At 51.5% G+C, this 22,500-nt stretch overlaps 2 protein-coding genes across 2 annotated transcripts in view; both read right to left on the reverse strand.

Annotated features, from left to right (window-relative positions):
* LOC126573943 (protein kinase 4-like) overlaps positions 1-14,182 on the reverse strand; it is a gene marked incomplete at its 5' end in the record, with an annotated part of 17,418 nt that extends 3,236 nt beyond the window's left edge. The window contains 2 exons of the mRNA XM_050233772.1: positions 1-351; positions 13,232-14,182. The exon at positions 1-351 is cut by the window's left edge and continues 3,236 nt beyond it. Coding sequence (XP_050089729.1) covers positions 13,382-14,182 — 801 coding nt within the window. The remainder of the gene's footprint in view (positions 352-13,231) is intronic.
* LOC126579334 (uncharacterized) overlaps positions 14,150-22,500 on the reverse strand; it is a 28,463-nt gene continuing 20,112 nt past the window's right edge. Inside the window, exon 3 of the mRNA XM_050242824.1 lies at positions 14,150-14,408. Within this exon, the coding sequence (XP_050098781.1) occupies positions 14,195-14,408 (214 nt within the window). The 3' untranslated portion in view covers positions 14,150-14,194. The remainder of the gene's footprint in view (positions 14,409-22,500) is intronic.

The following is a 22,500-nucleotide window of genomic DNA, read 5'->3' on the forward strand; positions in this document are numbered from 1 at the left end:
ATCGACGTCCAATGTTGTCCGGGCTGTCCTGTGTTCGACGTCTGTGTTGTTCCAGCCCTTGCAGCCCTCTGTATTGTGTTCCAGAGCTACAGGGTACAAAGGAAAACTAACATGGCTAGGGCTTCGTCCTCTGAGGCAGGTGCAACACAAACACATATATACGAAGTGTAGGCTGCTAGCGGCTTGAGGGGTATAAAGGGTGCTGCGCGCTTGTGGAATGTGCGCTCCGGCGGATTGCCATTTTCCAATAACGGGCCAATTGTTATGCTGCCTGCTTAACCAAGCGAATTCCGCCTTCGCTTCGTTGCCGCCTTCTGCATGTCCTTCCGCCAGCGTGCATGCATCCTGCACCTGTTTCGTAATGAGAAACAACCGTTTTATTAGCTATTCACAGACGGTCGCACTAGAAGTACTAGAAGTGGAGAAGTAGATGCGAGCATGAGCGCGAGCACTGGATTGCGATTACCTGCTGGTTCTTGGTAAACTGCTATTCCGGAGCAAATCAGCAATAATATGATCTGGATCGCACAGAGAGAATGCGCCCTTCCCCCCTTTCCTTCGATCCGTAGTAGCTTAGCGAACGGATTTTTCTCTCGAAAGTAGCGGCTTAATTCCATCCCCCACGCCCACCTCTACCATCTGTTATCTGTTTCCGATTTACAAAGAATAATGATTGCAGAGCTCTACAAGTGCACCCAGAGCAGATGGAGCAGCAGATGGTGGCTGAGGCGGCCGAGAGGTTCCATCTGAACCAAACCGATCTTCTCCCGGGGCGTGCCCGGGAATTGAATTTATTGAATTTATGTAAGAGGTTCGATACCGGGAAATGCGAAATGCTAGCGATTGATTGCACCAGAGAGCAGCATTCCCTATTTACTCCCTCGCCCGCGTGCGGATCCTCACCTCATCGGAACCGAACCGTTCACCACCGCCATCAATCAACAGTAACAACAGTCGCCTTGCCTGCAGCGACGCGAGAGCTAGTTCTAGCTCGCAGGCAGCCAGGCAGCCTGGCAGCATGTAAACAAAAGCACACTTGATACAAGTACCCTCGAGCCTTCGGTCTCCACACCTACACACCACCCACTCCGTCCAACCTCTCATCAATTCGTTCGTTGTAGAGCGGACCGACGTGGCCAGGAAGGTTGTTGCTGCAGCATTACCCCCGGCGGGGGGGCCTCCATTGGGGGGCTTCTTCCACGAGGTGGCGACGGTGGCTTAGTCACAACAATTCCCGATTCCCCGCCAAAAGCTTTCCCCTGCCAGCAGCAAGGATTGCGCGAAAATTCCCGGACTTTGCTGATTGGTTGGCGACGACGGCGGCGGTTTAGGTTTGTGTTTTGCTAAAGGTCTCCTCACATGATCCCATGTGTCCTGCCTGTGTATGTGTCTGTGTGAAGCGAAAGCTCTCCACAACGACGACGACGACGACAAGGACACGACGATATCGCGTCTTCGGTGATCAGCGAGGATAGAGCGCCCGGAAAAAAGGGGAAACTAGTTGGTTGGGTGGCTAGGGATAGCTCCACCGGTTCGTTGTTCTCCGGATTGCGCTTCTTCCTCCACGTGTCTTTCACCACCACGAAAAAGGGTTCCGAATTCGGGCGCGAGGATCACGCGGTCGTTCGCTCGTCCACTCGTCCGCTGGTTACAACAAGCTGGATGCTGAAAAGCGCTGGAAAAAGCGAGGAGAGGGGTAGCGCATGCGCTTCCGTGGTTCCAACGAAACGCGCCTCACACCACGACCGGGTTTGGGATTGGTGGCCGAGGTACAAGGCACGTGTGCGTGTCGGCGGGAGCCACGAGCACGCGAGGTCAGTTCGGTTTCAACGACAGGGCCCCTTCCAGGATGCGACGACGGCGGTCATCAGGTGGTAATGCAATGGAGACGCCACACACAGACACACAAGAACGTGGTCTTCTTCGTCTTCTTCCCGTTGTTAGCGACACATATACAGACTTCGGGAGAACCAGGCGATCTAATTTCAATGTCCTGTTTCTCCGTGAACTGGTGCTGCCGCTGCTGCTGTGGCCGATGTGCTGCATCGCGTCAACAGAGGAATGCGGAAAAGGGGTTGATGAGGATTTAGTTGTATTTTCTTAACAAGTTAGTGGAGTGAGAGAGAATGAGAGAGAGAGAGAGGTGGAGAAGGACTAATGTTATCACAGCATTAGGTTACTACTAAAATGGAGCTGGAGAAGGATTTGTCAATCCACCGCAGACACCACATTTACTGTTTGTTTTTCGGGCCTTTGGGGGGAATGATGTTCGACGATGTTGCTGCCGTTGCTGCATTTGATGGTTCGAGAATGCGGGATACACGCCTTTCGCGAATCATCATCAGCGTCATCGTCATAGTGATGGAGCAGCAGGCGTTTGCTGGCGAAAGATGATCATTTCCAGAGCTTGCTTTTCCGAGCACTTCCTCATCGAAGCAATCTAACCTCACTCGAGGCGCGCTCTCTCTTTCTCTGTCACGCTCTGGTACAGTCGTATGCTCTCTCGCTCTCTTTCTGTTGGTAACATATTAGTTATCAAAAACATATATAACGGAGCACAACCACGGGTCTGTGTGTTCGCGAGCCGTCCCCATCTCCCTTACCGCGGGCAAGTGCATTAGTGTCTGACATGACTCCCATCTGGTCCGGTAGAGGGTAGGGAAAGGACATATTTGGTAAGGCGGAGTGGCGCACACACCAACACCACAACACAACCCCCCTTCCTTTCCTATCCCTTTAGTAACTTCTCACTCTCTTTGGGACAGAGCAGTTGAAGAGTGCGCGCATCGATGCAATTTCGATTTGTGGCCGCCACCGCCGCCGCCGCCGCCGCACACACCAACACCACCGACGCCAACGTTCAATCAAAGAGATCGAAGGAGCCGGTTGGAGAACGGAACGTGGGGCACGACGGAAAAGATGGGTTTCCATTTCGACACTAACGATGAACGACGATGACGATGGCCGCCAGCGAACACCGCGCGCCACGCCACGCCACGTCGCTCTTTATGCATCATGCTGCTGCTGCTGCTGCTGGTGCTGCGCCGCGGCCTTTAGTTTTCGGTGAATGCATGTGAAAATGCAATGTGCAGTCGACGGCGATGCACTAGGCGCGCGCGCCGCGGTGTGCAAAGATGACAGCTAGCAGCAGCAGCAGCAGCAGCAGGCAGGGGGACACCCCCCGTACCTTACCGTTCCTCTGGTAAATCTCGTGCCGTGGGTCGGCGGATATATGCTTCTCATCTCCGTCTCACTCACTCGCTGCGGGATGCAGAGCAGCGCGTTGGGTTGGGTGTACGTTGTTTAGTGCAGCACGAAGCGAATCGAATTTCTGGGAATTGTTTACCGCGTGAACATTATGCACTCCTGCCTGCCTGCCCGACTGGTGTGTTATAAACGCAATGTTTGCTGCGATGCTGCTGCTGAGCAGCACGAAAATCGCGATCACGAAAGCAAACGTCAATCATACAAGGAAACCACCCGAGTTGACTGAAAGAAAATGGCCAAATGGCTGCGATTTCTTTAGCTGCTTTCTCTTCGGTGGAAATTCACAAACACCATCGCACGCGCACTACACCTTTTCGGTTGGCTTTGTTATCGTTTAATTGTCCTGGACAGTAACCAACCAACAGGTTTCTCGCCAACGGGGAGTGCCAAGAATGTGGACGACCCGAACGATCCCTTCCTTGAAGCCATGTTTCCAGCGAACCACTACTATACAGGATCAGAGAGGGAACGAAAGTGGGATTTTCATTAACAGAAAAAGCCGAAATTGACCGAAATAAGGGAGGTTTCCCGCCCTAATTGTGGTACATTCCACGGGCAACAACAGTAACGTCCCCCTGGAATGTGTTTGTGGCCAAAAAAAGGACCAACAGGGGAGCAGCGGACAAATCCCCGTCCGTTTGGGAAGCACCTTCGGTGGGTGGGTGACCCAATTATCGAGGTTTGTATGAGCAAAACGAAGGGTATTCTAGGAAATTGTTCCATAGTAAGAAAACTGCTCTGTCATCCCAAAGGGTTCTGTCAAAAACGACAAGAAATACTTGGCCACATCTCCTTTTGAAACGAAGAAACCTCTTACATGACCGCCATCAGCGTGCTGCAATGCTTTTATCGATCTTCTCCTCTCCCATCAGCCGCCCCCCACGGAGGGGGTTTTCCACGTATTTATTTGTAATTTCCAATCGATCACGTGCAGACAGTTTGTGGAAGGCGAGGAGAACACACATTGCCTTCACAGAGGGAGAGAGCCACACAGAGTTTCAAATTACTCGCCGCCATGCGCGTGAGGGACGCGCCACAAGCGGTAAAAGGATTCCCGGCAACACAGCAAGGATTCCGATGCCATTTGATGGGATGTAGCACCGTACCCCCTCCCCAGGACACTCGCCAGTGCATATCCTCGCTTCCCTTCTCGATGCACCTCTCAACGACCACTTCCAGCAACAACGAAAGCAACTTTTAAATGAATAAAGATAGATGCGATGCCGCAGTTGGTGTGCATTCGGTAGTGCAGCACAAAAAAACTTGCTGCAGCTGGAAAACTTTAAACCAAGAATATGGTGTAAATGGCTCTATACAACTCTTCCCCAGCCTCCGGAACGTGGCGGGAGGAACAGAAAGCGGGATAGAAGTTGCGGCAAAAGTTTTCTCCCCGAAAACACCATCACCAACCAACCACGAGGTGGTGTAACTCGAGATCTGAACCAGCAGCAGCAGCAAGAGGAGCACACAGACAACATACCCTCACCCCCTCACCCCCACCCAGCCACCGACAATTTATGATTGAACACGAAATGATTAATTGCGCTGCTATTTATTTTCATTAGTGCGATCAATTATTTTGTTACCCATCCGTGGCTCAGCACACAAAACCCCCTCCTGATACAGACACACAAGGCGAAAGAAAATGGAGAAAAGAAGTAAAAAAAGCCATGAATCGGTTCAGGAGAGACTCCAGCCCCAGCAGCATCTAATTGATTGGCAGCGAAAAGTGCAATTTATGCAAGCAAGTTTTCCCGGCAAACAATAGACCGAGCGAGCGAGCGAGCGAGCGAACTGCCCTCTCTATACACTCGTTGTTGGCTGTTGTTCCATACTCCATGGTAAAGGATACTACCGGGGTTACTAAACATGTTGAATGGGATTTCATCGACTCCGGATGAATAAAATATCAATATCCAGCAGGAATATGAGCCAGGGCACTGGTTGGTGCACGATTCCTGGCGGATTCCTGGGTGGAGGATAGCCCTTTAACATACACAGAGCAGACATTCCTTTGTCAGTCTCCCATTGGCATAAAGGTATAACCGCGCGAGAAACGCGAAGGGAGGAATGGGAAATCGATGCAAATCGATCGCTGATATGATGGATCGAGAGCGCATTTTTCCAGCAACAAAAAAAAACTCTGCAACTATTTCCCCCCGTAGGACTGTTGCACTGTTTGGGTGCCCTTTGCCACATTTTCCTTCCAAATTCCATGTTCTGCTCTGTGGTGCTTGGTTGGAGGAAAGAGAGAACGAGAGAGAGAGAGAGAGAGCTGCAGCCACATTTATCATTATTGAAAAGTGCAGATGAGAAAGATTAATCGCTTCTCCGGGTGCTCAGCATAAAAACCATATCGTTGTTACACCATTACAACCCGCTTGCACCACCACCTCAACAACAACCTAGAGACCACGCTATAGGATAGATGGATGGCTGGCATCCATCGCTCCGATGGATGGATTGAAAGAAATTATTATTATTCCCCCGCTGGCGACTCGTGTGTGTCGCGGAAGGGCGTCGGAAAAGCGTCCAATAACGGCGCCCGGGGGAGAGACGCACTGAAGAAGAACATGATTTACCCATTTTCTTCCCCCGAACCGACAAAAAAAAATGCTGCTGGTGCCAAAACTTTCGCCAAGTCATTTTTCACTCGATGGCACCATGGCACTGGTAATTATTTCGGGTATGGTCCCGTGCGTGCCTGTGAGCTTTTCCAGTCACCCTTCTCTGGCACACGGGAGGTGCGGTGGTGAGTTAACAGAAAATCGGGAGATTCCCAAGTTTTGCACCACGAACAAGTGATGATCATCAAGCTCCACTCCGCTCCGCAAATCCAAGTACTGGCTGGCTGGTATCAAGACAGATGGATGGTGATGGTGGTAATGTTCCACCAGGCAGGCAGCACACTTTGCACTCACATTTGAATACATGTTTCAGTCCTCACACCCCCTTCCAGCGGATGGATTACAGCCAGCAGCGCGGAGACCTGCAAAAGAAACGGGTTGTAATTGGTGGCGCACGGCGAGAACGCTTGTCATTGCTCCGACAAGCGCTCAGGTTTTGCTTCTCACAAATTAAAGAGACAAACAGCGCCCCAACCTGTATCTCCCAGCAACAAAAAAACAAAGGCGTCGGAGTTTTGGGACTTCTACTATTACTGCTTCGTCGGCAGAACGTGGCATCGGAGTAATGACCTCCATTCTGCGGTCATAAACATGGTGGTTCGGCACCATTTCAAGGTTAAAGCGTGGTGTTTGCACACAGAACACCGGCACTGTGGCTGTGTCGAAAACGAATTTTCGCGAACCGTTTTTTTTAGCGATCACGTGAACTGATGATGATCGTCTCCAGTGCGAAAGTAATAAAAGGAGAAACCCGTCCGTCTGTGCTGTCTAGCAGGGCGCGCCTAGGCGGCTGGTTAAACACAAGCTGAGGCCGGGTACGGGGAAACCAGCAGCACACCCCCCTGTGTTCACGTGATCATCAAAGCGTTTCGGTTCTCGCTTAATAAACAAGACGCGAATAGGCGAGGGTGTTCTGGATTCTGGAGTAGATCGATCTGAAAGCTGATCGCTAGAACGCCATTTTGAATTGCTCCAGAACAATCGGACAGGCCCTCGGCTCGCGAGAGGTGACACAGCATTAGAGGTGAACGAACACGACCCAGAGAGCTTCTCTCTCTGTATCATTGCGTCGATCGCAACCATTTGGTACGATCACAGAATAGTGCACTACTCTGTGAGTGCATAAATCTCATCGCGAACGCATCACCACCACCAAAAAAACAAAAACACACACAAGACACAAGAAGAAGAAGAAGAAGCAATGTGTGGCCAGGCGGCCGCAGAAAAACTGGCCGCAACCAGGCACACTATTTATAGAACCGAAAATAGCACAATTTGCAAACGGCCGCGACTGACAGACCGCTTGGAACATAGAAATCGGTACTGGGAGAGGGCCGAGTGAGGAGGAGATTCGGTTGGGTGCCGGTTTGTGCTCTAGTTGCGCTTCAATCCAAAAAATATATTTGCCCAACAGACACTTAAACACCCACAGAGAGACACTGCGCTGTGCGATTACCATTGGTCATAATCATTACTCGAGTGATTCGCGGATTCTGCAAATAATGCACAACAACAACAACACGACACGACACTCGCGGGAGGGTGGGTACGGCTAATGATGGCTTGATGGTCGAAAAGGTCGGCGGTATTAATCTTTAAGCAGGCCGGAAAATTGTGAAATTTCATACCCTAGGAAAACGGTGGTGCTCCAACGTTTGTTTGCAGAAGATGCGCAGGGATTAAGGTGCGACTGCGGAATGCAATTGTACTCCGTGGAGTAGCTCTAGTGGGCTCTACTAGTAGTAGTTGTTGTGATGAAAAATAGAAGGAGTGATTTTTATCATTAATTTACTTTTAATGACGCACGAACCCACGCAACTTCACATTAAGTGCCACATCAAGAGTTCGCTGATGACCCCCTGGCTTCCTGGTGTTGATGACCGATGGTAGTGCGCAAAATGGTCAAGCTACTGGGCCTGCTGCTGTGGCCCCCGGGAGCCACAGAATTTCATTAGGTACATTACCTGTTCCCACAAGGCAAGGGGAAGTCGGGATAAGGATCTTCATACGATGGACGGACAGACCATTGAATTTCGGTAGGGCAATATCTCATCACCTCTCGATCGATCGGTAACTCCAACATCACCAGCACCACCACCAGTGGAGCTTCCTGATCTTGGATTAGCTACCCAGGGATTACCGCCTGCCCTGCCACCGTCATCCAACTCTCAAAGACCAAAAACCCACCACCAGAGGGCCAAAGGGTCCCTCTGTGCGATGTCGTGGGAACACGCGTGCACCAACAATCCGCTGCTGGGCAAACAAAGGAAAATCCGCACGCCCCCGAAAAACGAGGGAGTGGGTGGAGGGTGCTTCTTCACCCCACCCTTCTGTACGCATTGCCCGCGAGCAGCCCGGAGAGAAGCTTTGAGCTCTGCTGTGAAAAGATGAAAAATGTTTCCCCATACATAAAGAGGATTTCATCCTGGTGGTCCCGTCCACCCTGGCGTCTCCATCCGTCTTGGTTCCATCCGGGAGAGATAGCGAGAAAAAGAGAGAGAGGGAGAGCTAGAGAGAACGAACGAGCGAGAGAGTGACGTTCTCTTCCAGTATTATTGATTTTCTGTCATATGACTTTAATGGTCCTTCCGGGCCAGGGGTGGGGAGGGAGGGGAAGAGGTTGAGTCGCGGCCATCTCACACACCCACACACCTACATCTCGCACACCATACAGGAAGTACACGCGCGGGCTTCGCGCGCGCCATTCGCTCGGAAAAGGGAAGTCGAGCTCTTCTCCGTTCGACCACCACCACCGTACGAGTGTCCTTTTCTCTCGTTCGCTCTCCCGCTCTCGCTCTCTCTCTCTCTCTCGGTCGCGATACACTCTAAAAAGCTCTTTGGAGCTTGAAGACACGGACACCCAAAGTTCCGGTTGTTCTCGCGCCGCGCCGTGCGCCTCCATCGTGACCGAAAGAGGGGGCTGGGTGGTCGGTGTTCCCTCGGTCGGTTAAGTTTTATCCAAAGTTCGATGCGGTTTTGGTGTGTATACTCGTGGTGATGGTGGTGGTGTGTCCTTCTTCCTGTGCAGTGCGTGTGTTGTTTGTGTGCGTAATGCTCTCCCCTCTCCCTCTTGCTCTCTCTCTCTCTCTCTTGCTCTCTCTCTCTTTCTAGTGTGCGCTTTTGTGCTACACTCCGGGGGGATCACTGCTTCAAATTGGAGGGATGATTTCAACAAAAAGAAAAACGGAAATAAGAAAAAACAACACCGAAACCAGCGACATTCTTCGCGGATGGTTACATCCGTTCATCCGACCGACCACACAAACAGAGGCAACACAGCACAAGCGACAAAGGGCACATGAAGGAGTGAGGGGACACAAAAGCGACTAAACTTTTCCGGGAAAAAGGCAAATTTTCCCACCAAACACCGCGTACGATGAGAAAAAGCTTTAAAGAAGGTGCAGACGCGCGCGGGCTTGTGTGCGAGAAGGACACCTTGCAATGCGTGGCACCCCCTTCCTCCTTCTCTCCGTTGGAACACGGAAGTGAAGCGTTCTTATGTGTGTGACCGCTGCCGGGACCGAGGTGCGCGCGCGCGCGCACACGCGTTCGCGCTGGCTGCCTTTCCTCCAGAGTTTGGTGGTGCTCCAGAGCACCAGAGCAGAGGGTGGAAAGGGGGACCATAGAAGTGCGTAGAGCAACACACAACACCTCACCACCCTCCCCCCGGGGGGTGGTGGTGAGCCCGAAGGATGGCCACGCATAGCGCAGGCAGTCTCCTTCTCTGTTGTCCTCCTTTTCCCTCTCTACCTCGCGTTAGTGTGTCTGTATGTGTGCCTGTATGTGTCTGTGAGTATAAACACCCTCCCAAAGGGGGTGTTTATTTTCCATCGAAAGAGCGCGAATTGGAACGAGGCGTTCGGTGGGTGGTGAACTCCTCGTCGTCGTCGGCGTCGACGAAATGCAATAACGTTCCACACACAGCCACACAGGATGCATCTCCGCCACATGAACCCCTAGTGGGAGGAGGAAGGGTGAGGACACGAATATGTTTCTCCACAACTCCCCATCTCTCTCTCTCTCTCGCTCCCTCTTGCCATTCTGTGCAGGATTTTGGGAGGATTTTCGGGGACGATGCATCGACCGACGACCTTTCCTTCTCACAGCAACGCATGAAGCATGATCCACCACCCTCCCTCCCTCCACCCTCGTGTAAATGCCTCCTTTTGGCAATGGAAAATTCGTGGAAAACAGTGCACCGGGGGCCGACCGATCGACCGCACCAGCACCAGCACCAGCGATGGCGGATATCGATGATGCATTAGACAAGAAAACCGCACCTGGCCAGAGAGGGCGAGGGACAAGGTATAGAAGTTCCTGGGGGTGTATCGTGAAGCACCCAAAGAGCCAGGACCTGGCGTGCTGGCCAACCATGCGAGTGTGTGCGTACCTGGCGCACGGTGCACTTGGAGAGCACCTGCCCGACCGACCATCCTCCCCGTTCCGTTCTCTCGGTATTAATTGCGTTTCCAGGGCCCTGGCCCGCTGCTGCTGCTGCTGCTCTCGATGGCTCGATGACCACGAAAAACATTGGACACACATCGCACGCGCACGCATCGTTCTCGACGCAATGAGGCCTACTGCTGCTGCTGCTGATGCTGGCCCGGAACAACCACAAAAGGGGATGAGGTTCGATGTGTATGTACGGCACCGGTCCACCGTTTGGAGGATCGTTTCGCGCAACGCACCTACCTCCGGAGCTCGTCTAGCTCACTCCGCAAACTAATGGCCATGGGGAGAGGCCTAACAGCAGCTCCTTTTTGGTGGCTGCATCACCGCGCAATCAGCCTCTGCTGCTGCTGATGATGATGATGGTGGTGGCGGTGGTTGCCAGGGCGCCCAATTCCCCCTAAAAAGGTGGAGTCACCTGGACCGTGCGGACGATATGATGCCGTGGATATGCCAGCGACTCCAACGACGACTCCAACGACGACGACGACGACATCGGTTGACGGTTTTAATGGTAAACATAATATATTGCAAGTAAATATGGCGCACCACCGTCGCACCACAAACCACTCCTGTGCCTCCGAGATGGCGAAGAAGCGAATGCTGCGCCTAATATCGCTTTGGTGCGTGTACGTGTGGTGTATGTGTGCACTCGCACACATACGCACTAACGGTGTGTGCACGTGCTGCTGGCTGCCCTGGGACGATGGACGATTGTGATCTGCCTCTCTCTCGCTCTCTCCCACAAACCAAGCAGTAGTTTGTTTATGGCCGTCCTCAGTCAGAGGCCCCTTGTGCTGCCCAGGTAGTCTTTGCTTCTGTCCTGCAGAGGACCTCTGCGCTCGATCGATTCCACGACTGCCTCGTCTGCCCTCTTATCCTGGTTTCACGAGCACAACGAGCTAACCGCACGCCGGCCAACCACACACAGAGCCACAGCAACCAACAAGCAGCAGCAGCATCAGTATCGAGAACCGGACTGACCGGACCGGACAGAGTCCTAAAAGGGGACCACGGAGTTCCCGGGCCATGATAATGATAACGTTGAAAAGAGGAATGGCGGTTCTTGCGCAGCATCAACCACCAAGTATTAACTACCTCGTCCCGACCCTTGGCTGCATCTCGCACCTCACCGGGGCTAGTGTCCGCGATCTGCCACCAGCAGCAGCAGCAGCAGCAGCCGGGCGTGTATGTGCCCCGCCAGCAGGATGCAAAATGCAAATACGATATTTCCATTCGCCTGATGATGGCCTGCGGGTGCGCCTGGTGTGGGTCCCCCCTTTCGCTCTCTAGTTCTTCCTTCCCGCAAGCTGTGTCTTGCCTTTATTTTATTTCCTGCATCCCAAACCCAGGGGCTTAATTTCCAGGATTGATGATGGTGGTGGTGCTGGATTGCGTTGCGTGCGAGGACAAAAGATCGAAATTTCCCCGGGAATCTTTCAGCAACACATGCACGCACGCACGCACGCACGCACGCACGCATGAAACGTTCGCGGACTTGCGAGAAGCATTGTTTAGAATCTAATGCGCTCTTGGGCTTATAGCACGGACACACAGTGCTTGCGCACTAGAACAATGGCGAGCGAATTGGGCCACGATATCGAGGAACAGGGCCGCCCCAACATCGCGGAAATTAATCTCGCTCGCGGACAGAGGGCTAGGCACGGTTGCTACGGGCATGACAGGTGACCGTGTTGTGTTGGTGCGCCTTTTGGCAACAAGTAGTAGTAGGCTGTGTAGCGTGTGGTGGTGGTGTGCTGCGACGCTTTTCCTTCGAAAATCAAAGGATGCGCCGCAAGGGCGAGAGCGCGCACTGGACGTCAGGGAGGTGTGCTGCTTGTGTCCACCAGCACATGTCGCACGCTGTGTGGTATGCTGTCTTCACCCACCTACGCCTGATCCAAATCATCGGCCTGCGGCCACCCACCAATCCCACCCACACACAAATCAAACAGCGCGCGCAATAATTAATTCAAATTTGCTGTTACTGAAAACCATCGCAGAAGCCTAGCTCCCAGCGGTCACTGTCGTCGTCAACGCGTTCCCGTTGCCGTGGACACACACTGCGTGCTACGACGACGACGACAGCGACGATGACGTGGTTTCTAATCAGCAACCCGCATATTATTTGACGGTGACGGCCAGCGCTTCATTCACATTCACCGTTGCCACCGTCCGTCCGTCCGTCCGGTGTGCCCTCTAATTGAAACAAACGATGATGAAGGAGAAGAGTGGGGGAACTCTGCCACCACCCGGGAAGTGGTGGTGGTGGTATCGAAACTCTCTATAATTGCATGTACACAGCACCTCGGTGGCGCATGATGGCCTACGCCGAAACACATCAAATCGGCCACCGTGATGACGACATGACGACGATGGTGTCGATGCACAGCAGCAGGACACTACGCCACTTAACCAGAGTTTGAATGCGAACGGGAAACACTGGGACCACCAGCAACCAACCAACCAACCACCAACGCCACCGAACGATCTCAATCTGCAATCGAAAAGAATAAATAAAAGACAACGCAGACGGTGGTGCGCGCGCGAGAAAACGCACCACCGTCATCGACAACAACATGGCGACCGGAAAATTACGCGGGTCATCCAAAATGGCCGCCGGCCGTGGCTCGGCAACGACGATGCGCGAGAAGGAAGATAAATAAATGGAGCCATCATACTCCGGGACCCCATCCCGAGGTCCACTCCAAAAACAACCCCACCAGACACGCAAAGAAAAGGTTCGTTTGATGCAATCTAAATGAATATATCCCGCGCTGTTTCATCACCAGCAAAGCGCACAAGGCAGCTCTATCTGCCTTTCCCGGTTCCAGTGCTCGCGTTCGTTCGCTCTCGCGATCGTATCTATGCCAATGGCGTCTACATACCTGGGAGTAAGAGGAAGTATTCCCCCTCTCTGCGGGGGGGGCGCTGGAGGGAACCGTTTTTGTCGTTATCCTAGCACAGCCTTTTCCGGTGTAGAACGATCAGCCCGCTGGGGCACACACAAATACACGCGATGCGATGCGAGCGGTCGCTTAGTAGTTGCTTTGGAAATGATTAAAATCAAATCCGAATGGATTGCGCTGCGACATCATGGCCGCGTTCTGGGCGGCCGCACTGAGGGAATGGTTGCTGTGATGGTGGTGGTGCTGTTGCTGAGCGGTATTCGAACCGGCTGTTGCTAGGTGACTGCCACTGGTTCCGTTCCCGCTTGCTGAGAGGCTTTGCTGTTGCTGCTGCTGCTGCTGCTGGAGCTGTTGTTGCTGAAGTTGCTGCTGCTGTTGCTGAAGCTGATGATGTTGTTGCTGCTGCTGCTGATGATGATTGAGCTGTTGTTGTTGTTGCTGCTGCTGCTGTTGATGTTGCATCATCGAGGCATTACTCATCATAGCCGATTGTTGCTGAAGGTGTTGCTGCTGCTGATGGTGCTGTAGCTGTTGCTGTTGGTGGTGCTGGAGGGACTGTTGCTGCTGCTGCTGCTGATGCTGGAGGTGGTGTTGCTGTTGGCTCTGCTGTTGCTGCTGGTGTTGCAAAAGGTTGCCAAGGTTGTTGCCAAAAGGGGACTGGAAGGATGAAGCCGCGGCCATCGCGTCCAAAGTCGAGTTATGGGAATTATGGTTCGAAGCATTCGCACTGTTGCCATTGCCATTGGTGTTGCTACTGCCGCTGCTACTGCTGTTGCCAGTGTTGCTACTGTTGTTGTTGTTGCTGCTGCTGTTGTTCGAGGTGTTATTGTTCGTGTTGTTGCTAGTGCTGTGATTGTTGCTATGGTGTTGCTGTTGATTCAGTGGAACAACCGTTTGCGATTGTGATCCAGCAACAGCGGGCTCTTTACGAGCCCCATACTGTCATTCGCCCGTGGCAGTGATCGTAGTCCATTGCCAGGGACTGTGATAGCTGCCCGTACCACCGCCTGCACCACCTCCGGCTGATCCTCCTCCACTGCTACCACCGCTGCCGACGCTGCCACCGCTACCCGCCGTACTGCCGCCCGTTAGCGACATGTTACCAGCACCTACGATCGGTCCTACACCGGCGGCCGCTGCCAATCCTTTCTGGGCACTGCAAACAAAGGAAAATGGACATGGAGACGTTAGAGAAAGGGGGTTTATGAATTGAATTTCTTGCAGTTACACGCCACAACGCCACTGCTCTCGGGGCAATCAGCATCCCGGGGGGGAGTTTTGTAATCGATATTCTCGGAGAAGTTCATGCAACCGTAATGATGCTGATGTTGGATTGCTGGTTCTAAGCAGCACCAAGAGCCGCACCGATTATTCTGCTGGAAACAAAGAAAACCAAAGGCAGTGAAGCGAAGTAGTGTAAGTGTGGTTCTCGCAGTGAGTCAGAGAACTGTCATCTTACTGGCTCCCCTCTTTCTCTCTCTCCTTCTCGAACAATCGGGAGCATCGAACCGATTAAACCGATCCAATACCGGACAGCGAACCGGAGAGAGAGAAAGAACATGGAAAATTCATGTCAAAGTAATTAACAAATTCACTTTACACCATCCACGCGATGTCGAGAAGGCTAATGGAAAGGCGGTCGTTTCGAAGTTGCTGCCTAGTTCAAATGCTTCGTGGTGCTGCTGGAGCGCGTTGAAAGGTTTCCGAAGAAGTGGTTTTAACTATTCATTCGATGCATTTTCCAACAAGAGATGCTCCAAGAATGGGCCACGCTCCTCGCTTAATGCATTTCCTCCCTACAGGACGCGTTGGCCGGCGAAAGGATTCCATTGAGAACAATGTTGCAGAGGATCATCGGGCATCGGAACGCAACAATCCTTCTGCAGCAGAAAGCATAAGTTTTCAAATTTGTTGTCAAGTGGAGCCAGCGAACCAGCGAGGCACCGAGGTACTTGAGTGTTCCTCGGTCTGCATCGGACATTGAATCATCACGCTTCTCCCTCATCATCAGCCGGGAATGATGGAACCGGACCGTGAAAGTGATGAAAAGAGCAGCACCAGCAGCAGCAGCAGAAAAAACCCACTGCGCTGGATCAACGGCTTCATCACAACTGGGGCCTCCCCCTGCTGTATGGCAGTCTGAGTGCGGCCGCAGATAGAATGTCCGCGATTCTCCGTCACCGGACGTTGCGTTCATCGCTGGGGCTAATTGAATTAAAGCCATATGAACAAATAAAAGCGCATGCACAAGCGAAGGGGTTGGGGAGAATCAGGCCCAAAAACGGCGAAACAGATGAATCCAGAGAGGGCGCGGTGTGTATGCAGGCGATAGGTTCTGTTATAAGATGCTTTGGTGAGCTGGCATGGCATGGACACGCCGACCGATGGAGGGATGTGAATTGAATTGATTTCCTTCGAAAAATGGTTCGAACGCTGAGACTAATGAAATTAAAACCGCTCCAGCAGCAGTGACGCGTTCTGTTGAACCATTCCGCGAACGTACAGACTATCCCCGAACACAATCTCGAAATAGCGCTGTGGTCATTTTATGGTTTCTGCAATTGGATCCGAAATGATCGGCTCCGGTATAACGCGCATCCTTAGTGCACCGCGCGGCTATTTTCAGTATTTTGCGTCGTAATAAAAGGCATAAACTGCTGCGGAGATGCAATGGCGACGGAGAAAGAGGGCGCAAGAGATGTCTAGGAGTATTATAATTTTCCTATTTTATCCGTTTCACTTCCAGCGCTATCACTTTCTCGGTAACGAAAAAAGTTATAATGGACCGTATCTTTTCCTCTGCCGGAAGTATTAGCTCGAGGGCATCCGCCTCCACGAGTACCAGGCACAGCTAGCAGAGCTGATGGATAGGAAGGATTAAAACCGATCTTGAGCAGCACAAACAACGTGACGACGCTGCTGCTGCTGCTGTTGATGGGTGGAAGATGAAGAAGTTCCACGGATGGTCGATGTTGGTGGCATAGACTCGGTGTGGCATTGATTGAAATACATTACGACGAGCTTTATTTGAATTTAATAAAGATAGATGGCCCGGTGGTGATGCTGGTAGTTGTCGCTGCGGGTGAGGGAACCAACTTTGACCAACGGGCTGGCCGTCCGGCGTCCAGAGACTTCCACACAATCTTTGGTCATAATGTTGTCTAGTAGCAATATCTCCACAAGACAAGACCACAGCATATTCAAGACAAGAGTAGCAGCAGCAGCAGCAGCAGCAGCAGCAGAGAGAAAGAGCATTGATCGAAGTTTGAGAAGATTTGCCTCACAGAGAGAGAGACAAAGAGAGCGAGTGAGAGAGAGAGAGCAGCCCAGCCTCAGAAGAAGCGGATGAACAAAAGACACACGCTGATGGAAAAACAATAAACCAGCATTAATGCCATCGGTGAAGGAGGGTGTGATGCTGCTGGCGGAAAGGCGGAGCTCCCGAAATTACCCTGGACACGCGGGGTGCCAGAATCAAACGTCAGAACGGCTGCTGCACAATATGGATGACGGCGGCGACGGCGACGATGTCGTCGTACGACTTTTGATGCAAAGTCGATTGAAACGACGACAACAAAGAGTTGAATTGTAGAGAGAATGGGTTGGGGATGGGAGGACGTGAGATGAAATTGGAAACACAAAAGGAAGGAAAGCTGTCAAAGAGATTGATCTTCAAGCCGCACCCCCAAACGACGAACGGACCATGCTTACCACCAGACCTTAACCAACACCAGCAAGCCAAGCTGGTCCTGTATGGTGTACCATATTGAGGTTCTTGCGAGCTTAAGCATCTAGTATTTCGATATCATTTCAAACACTAAACCTTATAAAACATTTAAGAGGGTAATAGCATGCGCGTTGTTTGAAGTTAGAGACTTGGAAAGCTATTCGGACACTGTGGGTACAACAGCACAACATTCTTGGCATTACAACAGACCTCGCCCTGAAGCTCGTCGTCAGCATCGTGGAATCGTAAAGTCAGGTATGTATGCGGGCGCATATGACCTGCGATAAGTTGCCACCGGAGCTGCCACCACCAACCATCGCGCATCTCTTCTCCGGCACCTTCACTTTTGACGTCGATTTCCGGTTCGTGGTTTTTGCGGACAATACCGGTCGCCTGTGCTTCGGGGGGCACACAACACACAATGGTTCCCCCACCCGGACCGGTGATGACGGCGCCGAAACACATCCATGCACACAGCGGTTTCGACGATGTATTTATGGTATGTCAACCAGCAACGCACCGCACCGCACCGTACCGGACCGCAACAAGCCGGCCAGCCAGCCAGCCAGCCAGTCAGTCAGTCAGCGAAGCATATCATCAAAGTGACACCCTCGAGTGGTGCACCATGGGATCGGGTTGTGACCAAAACTTGTGACCGAAACCGAGAATTCTCAGTTCTCTGATTGTTTATGGGGTTCAAAGGAGCAGACATGGGACCATGTTTTACTCCTTAAAGTGTCCCAATCATTGCTGGCGTTCTTGAACTGTTGGCGTCTGCACAGCATCACTCACAGCACCCCACCGGACATCGAGCCATCGAGCAAATGCAGTGAAATGCAACGTAAGACACTTGAGTCGTGCGTCACCGGAAACCAATTATTGCGCCACGGATAAGAAGCGAGATAAGAGAGAACGAGAGAACGAGAGTGCTGCTGCAGCTGACACTTGCTTTTCGTAAACAGCTCATAAAAAGGGCTCTCGAATCCTGTGAAGAAATGCGACACCACGATACCCCTGGAACAATGCGACTTGCGCGAGATCGTTAGAGCTTGGGACATCAAGGCTGGCATGGAATTGACGAGAGGGCAAGAGCATCGACGAAAGCACCGAACCGACTCATTCCTGCATGCGATCTCAAGTGGGTAAAGGAAGGAACGAAACGAATGAAATCCAATACAACTTGGATATAACGCGCAACTCGAACCGTCCTTCTAGCGTTCTTGTCGAACCAGCATAGAGCTAAGGTCTTGAGGTCAAAAGATCACAACAAAAGTGTTAATGCTGGTTTAATGCTGGACTAATTTGATCACAAAATGTGTAGACTCTTGATCTTTTGTCCCATAAACACTTATGGCTTGTTCCATTTGAAGATCTCTTGGATCCCTGTATTAACCTGATGAATGCCAGTGTATACTACTGCGGATCTACTTCCCAAAAATTCTGACCACCATCATCTTGGACCCACTGTCCACCTTCTACATGGACCCCGTGGACGTGTGCATTATGCATTCCCACATAATACGAGGAGCCCGAGGAGTGTGAGTTCGGGGCCAAAAACTCCTCCCCCCCCCCCTCCCCTTTCCACCCTTGCTTTTCGCGACTTCTCTTATCGGCATTAACCGGTCCGCGCGCGCTGGCAATGGTGGAGGGCTGCTTGAGTAATCCATCAGCAGAGGAGAGGCAGAGGGTGGCAGAGTGTCCAAGGGAAGAGACCCAACACGCCGACACATATACACAACGCGAACGTGACGGACGGCAATTGGTTGTCAAAATGTGTGGCCGCGCGCCCTGGAATGTGTAGCCCTCTCCCTTCCAGCGGCGGCATTCCAGTCCGCCAGTCTCTGCCGCTCCACGACTAATTGTGAAAACGCCAGCAAGTCACGAGCTGGAAGATAACCTTTTGGCGCACGCATACACCACCAACCGACCATCATTCTCCCCTCTTGCTCTTGCTGCTGCTGCTGCTGCAATCTTGCGAGGGTGTACGAGACAAAGGAATGTGTTCTCTACGCAACTATGTCCAGGGCTACCTTCTACTTCTGTTTCTACTTCTACTTCTCCTTCTGTTGCTCCTGCTTCCGTACTGGCGGTGCCACTGGAGTCAGAACGGAAGTCAAGCGATGTCACTGTTGGACGATAATCTTCAAACAAACGACCAACAGCAGCGTACGTTCGCGATAAACGCGGTCACTTCCGGTGCGTCCGTTTGTTGCTGCTGGTTGTTGCACTGACGATAAAGAGTACCACCCCGCGGCCAAAAAGGACGCACAGGGACGGGAGTCCCCCGGAATGCTTTACAAATTTTTACCATACAGCATATCCCAAATATACCTTCATCTGATAAATATTTATCACATTCAAAAGAGTCGCCCGTGCACAAAGACGAAGGAACGGTCCTCGGGGCATCTCCTAACGGCAAAGGGCACTCGGTTGGGGTCAGCTCAAAACCCAAGCCAGCAGCTCGTCGTTGCTGTGCAGCACACAGCGCACCGCAACGATCACACCGATCACATCAACCACTCCGCCCTCCGCCAGTTTATGGTTCCAAGCTTTATGACTTTGCCACAAACGACGACGACGCTCAACAGTTTGAAATGTGATTCCGATGGCGGCCATTTTGTGTTCGGCAGCGACGTACTTGTGCGAGCGCGCGCTTGCTCGCACGCCTCGAATCCACGAGATTAAATTGGCAAGTATGGCAAATAATTAGCTTCTCTTCGTGTTGGCCTCCGCGAGCTCCGAGGGTCCGTGGGGCCCAGAGACAGCGCCGACCGCGCGCGACATGACGCAATCAGCGACGAGTTATGGCCGCGTACCGGGGGTACGACGATTGGACACACACCGCACATACGCGATTACTGTGCACTTTGTGTCCAATCCATTTTTGCTTATTTTATATTACCCCCCCTTTTCCCAAGGCACTCTCACGGAGCGATCGTGGCCGCTCGATAGCGTAGTGACCGAGGGGGATGAGGGGGACTGCCTTCTGCTCGTTTCTCATCTCGAACGGGCGTGCGCGCGCGCAAGGAGTTGCTTGTTATTAATTAATGTCGGGATAAGATTCGGGAAGTTTCTTCATTTTTCGGGGGTTTCGGTTAATGAGTAGCGATAAATCAACGAACGCTACAGGACTCCAGCAGCTCGCAGCTGTCCAGAGCGCTCACGTATTTCCAATAATGGCTTTCTCGTAATATCAATCGCATTCATCAATCCATTTCCGATATCTTCTGGTAGCTGAATTTGAAGGGTTGATAGAAAGCTAAAGGGTCCTACCGAATCGATTAATTGGCCGATTGGACAGACAGAGGTGACCAGCCGGACCAAGATCGCGTTCTAAAACCATACACTCCTCGGACTCGTTCGGTGATCTACGGTCGAAAAGAGGTCGTACGCTTATTACTGCGTCGAACCGAACGCTCCTCGCGATCACCATGCTGCGCTGTCTCTCGTTTGCCGCACAAACGCCCGTGCTGAGCCAACATCATGATCATCCAGCAGCCGCAATTGGCGCACAGCGCGCGAACGCGAACCCGAAACCCGCCAATCATCATGGCCGGTGTGCGCAAAACACCATAGAGAGAATGTGCCCAGACGACCAGAACACTTACCGGAAGAGGGAGAGAACCAGAGCAAGCGAGAGAGAACAAAGTGTCATTGACATTTGTGTGGCGATTCTCTATTTTACCTAACTCTTGCACTCTGCATCTCTCTCGCTCCGTCTCTCTGTCGCTCTGTTTGCCCGTTGCCCCACGGGGGAACCGGAACGTGTTCCTTTGGCATGCTTGAGAGACCGGATCGAGGGCCTTGGTTCTTTTGTCTCGAGACCACGGCCACTTTGGTTAAGTCACTTTGTTTAAGTCGCTAATGCAGTGAATTCGAGACAACGCCAGCATACTTTAAAGTTTAAAGTCCCCCCTTCGGTATTTATGTTTTTTTGTGACACATATTTTTAACATTTTTTCCTGAATGCTAATCCTTTCAAGAGTAATATGTAAAATTTTTGGGCCAATCGAAGCAAAACTCACAATGTTATAGATTTTTGAAAATCCGCGTTTCATACAAGGCGCCATGCAGTTCGCTACTTTGAAGAGCGTTTCCCAAAACCAACGGTTTCAACTGTTTTACTGGACAGATCAATTTGAAATTATTAACACATACTTTGTACACTTTATGCCAGGTAGCCCCGTCGAAATTTCATTAAATTTGTTTATACTTTTTTTTAAACAATTGTGTAAAGCTCGTTTTTGTTGGCAGAATCGCAAAAAGCATCACTTTTTCAACTTCAAAAATCTGCCAAAAATCGAAAAATAGGAAAATTAACAAAAACTCTCCGGGGCTACCTAGATAAACTTATAATCTTTCTAACGAATAACGATTTTTATATTACAGATGACTCGGCATGTCGCTACGATGGGCACAGTAAAAAGTACCTTTTCGACGACATGACTACCAAAATTTGATGCCACGGATTAGTTTTTCATTGTATGTTGCTCAAAACAATACCAAATATTCTTCCAAAGTTGTAAATTAATATGCCATTTACTGGAAAAAATAAAATTGAATGGTTACGTCACAAAAAATCGTCAAAAACGGGGCTTTTCTGACCCGAAAATACCGAAGTCCCCCCTTAAGGCGGATGTCACACCATGTTCTAGATGATTTGGCAAAAATTCTCTAAGAAGTCTTGGTAGTTAGAAATTAGATCACTCAGTGCAAAGTGACAACTCCCGATGGACGGAGTGTCACAAAAAGCAAGAACTTAATGGAATAACATAAAACTATTAATGCTAGATGCTAATGGGAGCAATACAACTCCAAAAGTGCCAGAAGTCTAAAAGCCTTGCCTGAATAGTTCTCTTCAGGTCTCCAGAATAGTTTTAAGAACATTAGCAACTATCATGAGCTCGCACGCCTAGCTTACGCACACTGCCATGAACATCTGCCATGAAGGAGGAGATCTATTCCGCCTGATTACAACCCACACGCACCCACCGCACAATAGCATCTCCTCTCCAGGCGTCCAAGAAGCCGGCGCGCACCTCTAATGATGCCCGTGATCTGGTTCTGTGTCCCTCTAATCTTCTGCCGTCGATCTATCGCTCTGGATAGATTCTCTACTCTCTCTTTCTCTCTCTCTCTTTTGCTTCGCTCTCCAACGGTCTCAAAGGGTTTACCTTGCCCCTTATATAGGGAAGTTATTCCTAGACCACAAGAATCGACCCCACGAACGAACGACCGAACGGGTTTCGATTCGTCCAGATTCGCACAGTCTGCCCCCTCTCGGGAGAGTGCATAAGCCCTTCTTTCTAAGGCACACGACGGGCGGGCAATGCTGCCTTCATCTACACGCGGGTTTTCCCATTTGCTTTCCACCGGGAACACTCGCACACAGCATCGGTTCGGTTGCAGCAAAAGTAGCATCCGCAGCAGCAGCAGCAGCTAATGATCGCATTTCGGTGTTCCGTCCGTGCAGCGGAAGCATTCCACCCGGATGAGTACGTGTCCAGCACGGGACGCCGGA

The sequence above is a fragment of the Anopheles aquasalis genome, chromosome 3 (genome assembly GCF_943734665.1).
Source record: "Anopheles aquasalis chromosome 3, idAnoAquaMG_Q_19, whole genome shotgun sequence".
Classification (NCBI taxonomy): Eukaryota; Metazoa; Arthropoda; class Insecta; order Diptera; family Culicidae; genus Anopheles; species Anopheles aquasalis.